Source organism: Pinus tabuliformis, chromosome J (genome assembly GCF_031772625.1).
Source record: "Pinus tabuliformis cultivar Carrire ecotype Pingquan chromosome J, CPIR1, whole genome shotgun sequence".
Classification (NCBI taxonomy): Eukaryota; Viridiplantae; Streptophyta; class Pinopsida; order Pinales; family Pinaceae; genus Pinus; species Pinus tabuliformis.
The window spans coordinates 112,353,212-112,364,160 of NC_142295.1; the positions used below are offsets into that span (position 1 = coordinate 112,353,212).

General features: G+C 47.4%; 1 protein-coding gene across 1 annotated transcript; it reads left to right on the forward strand.

Moving 5' to 3' along the window:
* Positions 1-8,416: 8,416 nt before the first annotated feature.
* On the forward strand, positions 8,417-10,282 carry LOC149225792 (uncharacterized). Its single transcript, XM_089375147.1, has 3 exons — positions 8,417-8,508; positions 8,853-9,717; positions 9,800-10,282. The coding sequence occupies exons 2-3, from the start codon at positions 8,859-8,861 to the stop codon at positions 10,078-10,080; spliced, it is 1,140 nt and encodes a 379-aa protein (XP_089231273.1). The 5' UTR covers positions 8,417-8,508; positions 8,853-8,858; the 3' UTR covers positions 10,081-10,282.
* The last annotated feature ends 667 nt before the right edge of the window (positions 10,283-10,949 follow it).

A 10,949-nucleotide genomic window follows, 5' to 3' on the forward strand; every position in this document is an offset into this window, starting at 1 on the left:
CTATCGCCCAGGAATCTTTCGAGCGCCTTAAAGACCTTCTTGTCTCAGCTCCGCTCTTAAGACCTCCGAACTACCACCGTGATTACACTCTCTATCTAGTTGCCGCTGGCACCACCATCGGCATGGTTCTGGTCCAGGATGATGATGACGGCACCGAGCACGTTATCTATTATCTTAGTCGCAACCTTCTGGATACAGAAACTCGTTACGCATATGTCGAGAAGTTGGCATTGGCAGCTGTCTGCGCCGTCCAACGTTTCCGGCATTATATCTTGTTGCGCACAATGACCGTGATCTCTGATTGCAACCCCATGACCTATATCTTGTCGCGTCAGCTGCTGGGGGGCAAATACTTGAAGTGGATTGTAATCCTCCAAGAGTTTGACTTGGAATTCACTGCGGCCAAGTCTAAGAAATATCTGGTCTTTGCTGAACTACTCTGTTCCTTACCATCTCACTCTGCACCATCTCGTTCGGAGGAGCATATCCCGGATGAAACATTGTTTCTCATCAACACCCTCGACCCGTGGTACGGGGACATTATCGTATATTTACAGACGTCTTCCTTCCGTCCGAATGTATCGAAAGATGCTGGACGGCGAATTCGTCACCAAGCTCAACCCTATCGCATTTTGGGCGATACCCTGTACCGCCTCGGCGTTGATTCTGTTCTCCGCCATTGCTTGACTCTCAAGGAGGCTGAGTGGGTGTTGAATGACTGCCACTCCGGGGCTTGTGGCGGCCACATGTCGGGATATGCTACCGCCCAGAAGATCCTCCGTGCTGGTTATTTCTGGCCTTCCATCTTCAAGGGTTGCATCCTTGCTGTACGAGCATGCCACGAATGCCAGGTTTACCACAGGAAGATGCGTGCACCTGTTGCATTACTGCACCCTATTGTCATCGTAGGTCCATTTGCCAAATGGGGCATCGATTATACGTCCTGTAACCCTCGTTCGGCCGGGGAGCATGGGTACATAATCGTTGTCGTGGATTATTTCACCAAGTGGGCCGAAGCGATGCCTACATTGAACGAAGACGGTTACACAGCGGCGCAATTTTTATTCAATCATGTCATTACTCGTTTCGGAGTCCCTCAGGCTATTGTCACGGATCACGGAAAGCATTTCCGAAATCACATGAGGACGGAACTAACGACCCAACTAGGCTTGCGTCAAGATAGTTCGAAACCATACTATCCACAATCTAATGGTCAGGTTGAGGCCGTGAACAAAGTTTTGATCACGATGCTTCAATGCATCGTCAATACGCACAAGTCTAATTGGCATCTGATGATGTTCCCAGCCTTGTGGGCCTACCGGACTTCCGTGAAGGACGCCACTGGCTTCACTCCATTTCAATTGGTTTATGGACTGGAGGCTACCCTTCCTGTCGAATGTGAGATTCCTTCATTGAAATTAGCTGTCGAGTTGCTTCCCAACACCACTTCGGTGGAGGAACGGCTTCTGTACCTAGAACGGTTAGACGAGACTCGTCGTTTAGCTTCTCTGACTATCGAAGTGCAAAAGAAGAGAGTCAAGGCTCACTTTGACCAGAACATTCATCCTCGTTCCTTCGTTGAGGGAGATCTAGTACTGCTCTACGATCAAGCTAAAGATAAGCTGGGGGCAGGAAAACTCGAATCCATGTGGCTAGGTCCCTATATCGTGAAAAGAGTTTTACAAAAGGGCGCATATGAGTTGATTGATTACGAAGGAAATCCTCTTGACAAGCCCCGTAACAGGCTGTATCTGAAGAAATATTATGCATGACTTCATGCACTCACTTTGTACATACTTGTGTTTAGTGTGTTTTGTGTGCATGATTTCATATTTTGCTTCGGTATGAAAGCGTGTTTGCCTCTTATTGTGTTTTCTTCTTCTCGTGCAGATGTCTAGTGCACCTTATGTCGGTTTCGCTGATGGCGCCTGCCGTAGTACCTGTAATTTGTCTTCTGCGGCATGGGCGATCTATGGCCCTCATGGGGAGTTACTAGATCTTCAAGGAGTCTGTCTCGGTCATACCACTAGTAATGTTGCTGAATACAGTGCCGTAATTGAGCTACTAGCCGAAGCAGTTGATCTCGGCATTCGAGCAATGATGGTAAACCTGGATTCCCAACTGGTCGTTCATCAACTCAACGGGCGATATTTCGTCAGAGACCAATGTATCCTAAGGTTGTATCTACGTGTCAGATTGTTAGAAAGGAATTTTGACTATATCACATATCAACATATTCCGAGACGATTAAACACGTTGACTGATGCATTGGCAAATCATGTGTTAGATAGACATTTGTGAAATAGATAACATCATACAAGAAGACATAGAAAGCATAGTAGAGTAAAGCATATGTAAATAAGATATTTCCTCGAGCATAGTTTGCATGCGTGTTGTGTGTGCTTTTAAGCTTGCATTAAAAACATTAAAATATATGGGTCATGTGTTGTGCAATTCATACATAAGATCACATTTGTACTTGAACATTTGCATGACATAAACATCATCACATGTAACAAGATCCATCCAAAAACTGGTATGTATATATATATATCGTGTGGCGCACTGAGGCGCTCAAAAATAAGTGTATGTGTCAAAAATAAAGAGTCACTGTTCTCCATACATTCGAGACATATGTTTCTCAAAACGTCAAAAAGAAACGTAGGCGACTACTGTGCTGGGTTACGCTCTCTGTAGCACATAGCCGCTTGTGCCACCCGCCTCAACAGGCGGTGCACCCTGGGTGCCACCCCCACTGTATGGATCTGGTGCTCTATGGGAACCTCCTCGACTCCCTGATAGTCTGGCACGCCCTCTAGCAACCCCTCAAGGTTGCGAGCTATGGTCTCTGAAGTATCAACTCCTGGAGGGACCAAGGCAAGGACATTGGCTCCTTGCCCCTCTCTCCGTGCCTCTGGGGCTAAGCCAATGGGTCTAACAGGTCCCACATCTGCACACAGCGACATCTGTTAAGACATATGCATTTAAAATAAAAAAAAAAAAAAAAATATTTAAAAAATTCAGAAAAAATCAAGTGTCATACCTCCATCATCCCAGTGATCTCCCGCGGGCAGCGGCATGTCGGGATCGTTGCGGAAATCCATACCTGCGTACGGCCAATCCTCAACGAAAACGATCTGCTGCTCCAACCACTCTCGAAAGACCACTCCCCAAGTAGCTGGCCGGCCACCACCCCCGCGTGGCATGATGCGAGCCCATCGAGTGGCCCTCGTCTCCCAGGGACTTCTAGGAGGATCCATGGCTATAGTCTGCAGCCGCATGACTGGTACCCGCTCCAGAATGAGTGGGAGTAAGAGCGACCCATAGCCAAACTGTTTCGACTCTCCGCGTCGACAGTTGTTGAGTTGCCTCTTCATGCTGTTAGTCACTGCAGTGGCCCAATCAAACATTGTAGGCTGTAGACAATCAAGAGCTAGTAGCAGGTGGGTCTTCGAGGCCTCGTGATTGGCCAAGCATCCCGCTGCCCGGGTCACCATAAAAAGTAATGTGCGGAGGACTATATCTCTCACCGTGGGAATTGACACCTTCCCACTTCGCGTTTTCTCCGCCTCTGGACATACTCGAGCCATGAGTTGATCGAGAGTCTCGCCACTAGGCCGCTGCCCCTCCAGAATGGGCCTCGCACCCCGGCGCGACAATCCAGTCAAAAAATATATGTCCATATGGTCGAACTCAATGTCTTTACCGCGGATGGTAAATTTGCCGTCTATTGGGTTCCATGACCGGATCAGGAACTCAAGTAAGTCATGATGAGCTCTCAAGCGTGGAGTCAGGAAGAATTTCAGGAATCCGCACGCTCGCATGGCATCTCGGCAATCTGCTCTTTCAAAAGCGGCTACATCCTCAACATCGTGAGCCCTCTCTTGCCACTGGAAGGCCATTGTGTCCTGCATGAGCATTGAAAACAATTAGAATGCTGGCTAATAAAAATTTCACGTTCAAATTGTAAAAATTTAAATTTGACTGCGCCAGCGCGGCTGTTTTTAAAACAGCCGCGCTGGCCATGGCGGATCTTTTGTATTTTCTCCAGGTCAGCACGGAAGAACGCGGGTTTTCCACGCTGACCCGAAATCTGGTACGTGTAATTTTCATCGGTCAGCGCGGTCCCGAGCGGGAAACCAGCGCTGACCGAGAGCGCACCAATGGCTCAAAAAATCGCCCGATTGGGCCAATCCCACCGTCAAAATACTTATAAAAAGACTCAAAAAAGAGTGCATGGCAAGAGGAACCTACCTGGAGCAAGCCGTTCGCCGAATGGTGTCCGCACGAGGAAGAATTGGCTCCGTCAACTTCACAGCGTTCTCAAAGGCTCAATTTGGTAACAATGGTGAAAATGACTATTTACCTTTCTATTTACAGTAAAAATGGTTCAATTGACTATAATTTTTTATGAATATGGGTTTTTGGTCATGCTTTTACCATGGATTTAGCACTTCTACATGTTTCCATATATTTGTAACATGTCGAACGGATTTATGCGGGTATTTTTATTGTGCAGGTTCTCAGAGACGGTGAAGATCATCATGGTCCTAAAATCACTTGGTCCCAAAAATGTCGTCTTTGAGCTCTTTTCCGACATAAAACAAGAAAAGATGGTCGAGCTTCCTTTCAGCTCATTAAAGGGAATGAGAGGTGGTCGTTTTAAGCTCTTTTTTCCGACCGTATAACTCAAAAAGATTGCCGGGTGTTTGTCATTTCGCACTCGTTATCGGCTCTAAAACGACGTGTTTCCGACCGCTTTTTTACTTTTTCGGGTCAAAAAGCACTATTTACGAAAAGTACTCCTCGATTGTAATGGTCGGGCAGTTCTTTCGGGCATTGTTTTATACTTTTTCGGGCTCGAGAGACACAACTGTACGAAAAAGGACCCCCCCTGGAGTCTCCTTTTCCGCTGTCTTTTCAGACTCTCTAAACAAGAAAAGACGCCGAGTTTTTCCTTTGTCAGGCTCGTTAAACACTGGATGACATCGGACATTGTCGAAATGACACTCTTCAAGCATATGCTATCCCCGTCAAGCTTGTCATTCAAAAATAACCGGGGTACCTGCCAGAAATGGTGGGGAAGCTGGAACTGTAATCGTAGTCGTGTCGGCAGTATGTCGCTCTTGAACATGGCACTCTTCTGCTTCGTGTCTGGGTGGGCCCATCTCATCTTGTTTTTCACTGGCCTCCGTGGGTTTGGGTTATCCTATTTGACCTCTCATCTTCTCATTGCCATCATCACCATACCCTCTGCTCATTCCATGTCAAATACTGCCAAATCCGTTATGGTGCCGCCGATATGTTCAAGAGAAGTTGACCTTTGCAATAGTACAACCTCATCTGCTGTCTCACACAAATCATTTTGCCCTCTGTCTCGTGTCGATGATGTGGGAATCATTATGGCCCACCTTCGATCAAGGTCACTTCTTGTCGACTTCAGCTCATTATCCAGGAAGGTGACTTAGAGACTCCCTTCAGGTGCCTTGGAGCCTGCATGCCCTAATGGCAGGTGTTGAGAAGGTAAATCCCCTCTACGGATAGAGGCGATCCCTACTAGCCCAACAGGGGTCTAGCAACAATCACACAATGCTGTCACGCATGTTCCTAGTTACAATTAGACAAGAAGTAAAGAGCACCTACTTGGATTCCTGCGCTGTCGTTTGTCGAGGAGATGTTTCCCTTGCTCCTTCGCTTCAGCTGGTCATAGTCCTCCGCGATCCCCGCGAACGGACACCTGCATACACGAAAGGAAGACGAACGCAAGCGTAAAATCTAGTAAAAGTAACCATATGCCAGTCAGAAAAGACATAATTCACATTTATCCATTGCATATAACAAACGAGAATGGAACAATAATGGCAGTCATCTATTATTAACCAGAATAGAGAAGAGTACAACCAAATGTTCTGACGTCGATAAACTTCTCAGGAGGGATCAGTCAGCATGTATCTCAAGCATTCACCTTTGAGGATAGTTCTCCCAAGACAAACTAGTCTCTCTCTCTCACACAAATGTCACAAACAAACTTCCCAAAACAATCAATCACTTCCACTCCTAACACACCACACCTATAGCAGCAATCTGAGCACTACAAGCTCTTGTATAATCCAAGCTAAATCTAGCTATCCTCTAACTAGCTGCTCATGGTAATGGTGGAAGTTTATATAGGAGAAGGAGTCTCCTAAAAAGGTGGAAGGATGAGCTTATCTTCAAGGGGAGTAGTTGCAAAGGGTCGAACAGACATGCCATAGAAGGGAGTCGACATTCACAAAGCTAACAACCAAGCCTGGAGAGATCTGGAAGGCTGGTTGTTTGAACAAATTCGCCCAAACTGGATCAGCGCGGATTATACGGAGACTGCCGCGCTGTCAGCACATGACAGCAACTGAACAAGCCATGTCAGCGCGGAAGGACACGTGAAAGCCGCGCTGTGCGTCATCGCGGAAAAGTGATGTTCTTCCGCGACGGCAGCGCACGAAGTAGACTGTGGGGCGCTGGTCATCGCGGTTATTTTAGGAACAGACGCGCTGATGCACAAAACTTTGGAAAAATGGGTTTTTAGCCAGTTCAGGGCACAACATTTAGTGATTGTGACTTCTTTGACACAGCAGGGTGACTGACAGGAAGGCAGTGACAAATTACTGTGTAACAGATGCCCCCTAAAGCATGAAGACCGAGAGAGTGGGAGGGGTGAAAATGCTTTACAACACACGCCGAACTGAAACACCACCAGGAAGTACCGAAAAATCTCTGACAATCATGTACACGCAGTCTAGGCATGGGCGCAGCCATCCAAAAGACATGCAAAACTGGTCTATAGTGTGGACGCAGCCACCCAGGTAAAAAGACCATAATAATGACAAGGTATGGTCGCAGCCACCCATGAAGACTCAGGTATGGGCGCAGCCATCCATTGATGAGTCATGTAATGATTATCCACAAAATCGCAGCCTGGACCACAGTGAGCAAGGATCCAGGGTCTTGCGCTCCATCTCGACCCGAACAGAGTACAAGTCCACACACGTGAATACAGGGGTTGAAGTCGAACATGTATGAACATCGCCTGATTACCGGTCAATGATGAGAACCGTTAACAGACGCGAGAGGTACCACCAATAATGACAATGGCCCTCAAGGTACTATAAGTACAATCCGTAGCGTGTGAATCAATGAGCTGGTGTCGAACACCCACGGAATCATTCGATCGCAGGCCAATGATGCAAACCTTGCGTCGAACACGAAGAACCTGCCATTGAGGCATGCAGGCTCCAAGGCACCTGGAAAGAGTCTCTAAGTCACTTTCTCGGATAATGAGTTGAAGTCGACGAGAAGTGGCTTTGATCGAAGGTGGGCCATAATGATTCCCACATCAGCGACACGAGACAGAGGTATAATAATTTGTGATGAGATAGCGAACGAGGTTGCTTTGTGGCAGAGGACAACTTCTCTTGAACACATAACGGCACTATAACGGATTTGGCAGTACTTGACATCAAATGAGCAGCGGATAAGATGATGATGGCAATGAACAGATGAGAGGTCAAATAGGATATCCCAAACCCATGGAGGCTAGTGAAAACGAGATGAGATGACCCCACCCAGACACGAAACAGCGGAGCGCCATGTTCAAGAGCGACGTACTGCCGAGACGACTGTAATCAAAGTTCCATTTTCCCCACCTTTGCAGGCAGGTACCCCGATTATTTTTGGGTGACAAGCTTGACGGGGATAACATATGCTTGAAGAGTGTCATTCCGACGATGTCCGATGTCATTAAGTGTTTAACGAGCCTGACAAAGGGAAAGCTCGGCGTCTTTTCTTATTTAGAGAGTCTGAAAAGAATGCGGAAAAGGAGACTCCAAGGGGGTCCTTTTTCGTACAGTTGTGTCTCTCGAGCCCGAAAAAGTATAAAACTATGCTCGAAAGAACCGCCCGGCCATTACAACCGAGGAGTACTTTTCATAAATAGTGTCGCCGACCGGAAAAAGTAAAAAAGTGGCCGCAGGCACGTCGTTTTAGAGCCAATATCGAGTGCGAAACGACAAACACCCGGCGATCTTTTTGGTTTAACGGTCGGAAGAAGAGCTTAAAACGACCGCCTCTCGTTCCTTTTAACGAGCTGAAAGGGAGCTCGGCCATCTTCTCTTGTTAAACGTCGGAGAAGAGCTTAGAGACGACACTTTGGGAATCACATGAATCACGGATTGTCATAACCAAGCGGCGATACCTGTACCTGCACAAGGGCACTACCCGCATAAATCCATTCAATACACGTAAAAAACATATGAAACATGCTTGAAAACAGAACCAAGTTTAGTTTCATGGCTAAAAATGGAAAAAACCCAAAAAATATGGTAATTTAGGATTTTTACTATAAATAGGAGGGTAAAATAAGTCATTTTTACCATTTCACTATTCGGAGTGCAAAGAACGTGGAGAAGCCAAAAAGTTGACGGAGCGATTTCCAGCCCATCCGGAGACCATTTCCAGATCTGCTTCTTCCAGGTAGGTTCCCATTCGTTTGCCCTGCATTCTAGTTCATTTTAGTAGTTTTTTAACGGTAGAATAGGCCCAATTGGGCATTTTTATTTGCATGGGTGCGCCCTCGGTCAGCGCGGAAGTTGCCCACGGGGTCGCGCTGATCGAAAAAGGGTCAATGTAACCAACCACGGTTCAGCGCGGAAAAGGCGTGTTCTTCCGCGCTGACCCCGCATTTTAACAAAGAGCTGCCATGGTCAGCGCGGCTGTTTTTAAAACAGTCGCGCTGGCGCGGAAAAATTTTATTTCTTTAAAAATGGACGTGAATTTTTCCTGGAACTTCTTCTGATTGGTTTTATTTGTTCATGCAGGACATCATGGCTTTTCAATGGCAGGAGAGAGTCCATGATGTGGAGGATGTGGCTGCTTGGGGAGATGTGAATTGTTGCAACGCCATGCGGGCGTGCGGATTCATGAAATTCTTCCTCACGCCGCGCTTGAGGGCCCAGCACGACCTTCTTGAGATGCTAATCAGAGCCTGGAACCCAGTGGATCAGAAGTTCACAATTCGTGGTCATGACATCGAGTTCGACCACATGGATATTTTCTTCCTGACCGGGTTGTCGCGCCGAGGTGCGAGGCCCATCTTAGAGGGGCAGCGACCTAGCGGTGGTACCCTGGATGATTTAATGGCTGAGGTCTGCCCAGGGGCGGTAAAGACGCGGAGTGGGAAATGCGCGATTCCCACAGTGAGAGACATAGTGCTGCGCACCATTCTGTTCATGGTGACCCGGGCAGCGGGCAGCATGGCGAACCATGAGGCGTCTAAGACCCATCTCCTGCTAGCCCTTGAGTGTCTCGAGCCTGTCGTGTTCGATTGGTGCACCGCAGTGTGCAACAACATGAAAAGGCAGTTGAGCAATTGCCGGCGCGGAGAGACGAAGCAATTCGGGTATGGATCGATCCTGGTCCCGCTCATTCTGGAGCGAGTACCAGCCATGCGGCTGCAGTCTATGGCTGTGGATGCCCCCAGAGAGCCTCGAGAGACGAGGGCTACTCGATGGGCTCGGGTCATGCCACGTGGGGGTGGCGGCCGACCACATAGCTGGGGGGCATACTTCAGAGACTGGCTGGATCAGCAGGAGATCTTCGTACAGGATTGGCCATATGCGGGGATGGATTTCCGCAATGATCCTGACTTGGCGCTGCCTCCGGGTGAACAGTGGGATGATGCAGGTATGACACTTTTTGTCTTTTGAGTTTTGCATATTTTATTTTTATTTTTTGTACATGTCCTAATGAATGTCTCCTCATGCAGATGTAGGACCTACTAGACCGATTGGCCTGGCTGTCACGGCACGGAGAGAGGGCCTAGGAGCCGGAGCTTTGGCCTTAGCCCTTCCAGCGGCCAACACACCAGAGGTTGTGGCTCGCAACCTTGAGGGGTTGCTGGAGGGGATACCGGATTTCCAGGGGGTCGAGGAGGTCCCTGTGGAGCATCAGATCCACACAGTGGGTGTGGAACCCAGAGTGCACCGCCTTTTGAGGCGGGTAGCACGAGCGGCTGTGTACTACAGAGAGCACCACCCAGCCGATTAGTCACCTAGGTTTTATTTCCACTGTTATTTTGAGACATTATGACTCGGATGTACTGAGATTTTGGGACACGTACTTCTATTTTTGAGCGCCTTAGTGCGCCACACGATATATATATATATACATACCGGTTTTTGGATGAGTCGTTGTTACATATGATGATGTGTTATCTGTATTATGCGTTGCCTTAGTACAATTTGTGATCTTATGTATGGATTCGCATGACACTCGACTCATGGATTTTATATGTTTAATGCAAGCTTAAAAACACACGTGCAAACTATGCTTGAAATGACTTATTTACATATGCTTATGGTCTTACTATGCTGCTCTTTCCTTCTTGTATGATGTTTATCTGTTTCGCAAATGTCTGTCTAATACGCGATTTGCCAATGCATCAGTCAACGTATTTAATCGTCTCGGAATATGCTGATAAGTAATGAAATCAAAATTCCGTTCTAACAATCTCACACGTAGGTATAACCTTAATATGCGCTGGTCTCTGACGGAATATTGCCTGTTAAGCTGATGGACCACCAACTGGGAGTCCAGGTTTACCACTAGTTCCCGGATGCCGAGATCAACTGCTTCGGCGAGTAATTCTATTACAGCACTGTACTCGGCAACGTTGTTAGTGGTACGACCTAGGCACACTCCCTGCAGGTTTATCAACTCCCCGTGAGGATCGTAGATCACCCACGCTGCCGAAGACAAATTACAAGTACTACGGCAGGCACCATCGGCGAAACCAATATAAGGAGTACGAGACATCTGCGCAGGAAAGAGAAAGCATAATAAGGGGCAAAAACACGCCGTCAAAGCAAAAGAAAACTCATGCAATAAAACTCAAAACACACGTATATACAAAGTGA

Coding starts and splice junctions, on each gene's coding strand:
- LOC149225792 (XM_089375147.1), top strand. CDS start 8,859: ATGGCTTTTCAATGGCAGGAGAGAGTCCATGATGTGGAGGATGTGGCT. Junction 9,718..9,799: donor TGAACAGTGGGATGATGCAG/GTATGACACTTT, acceptor CTCCTCATGCAG/ATGTAGGACCTACTAGACCG.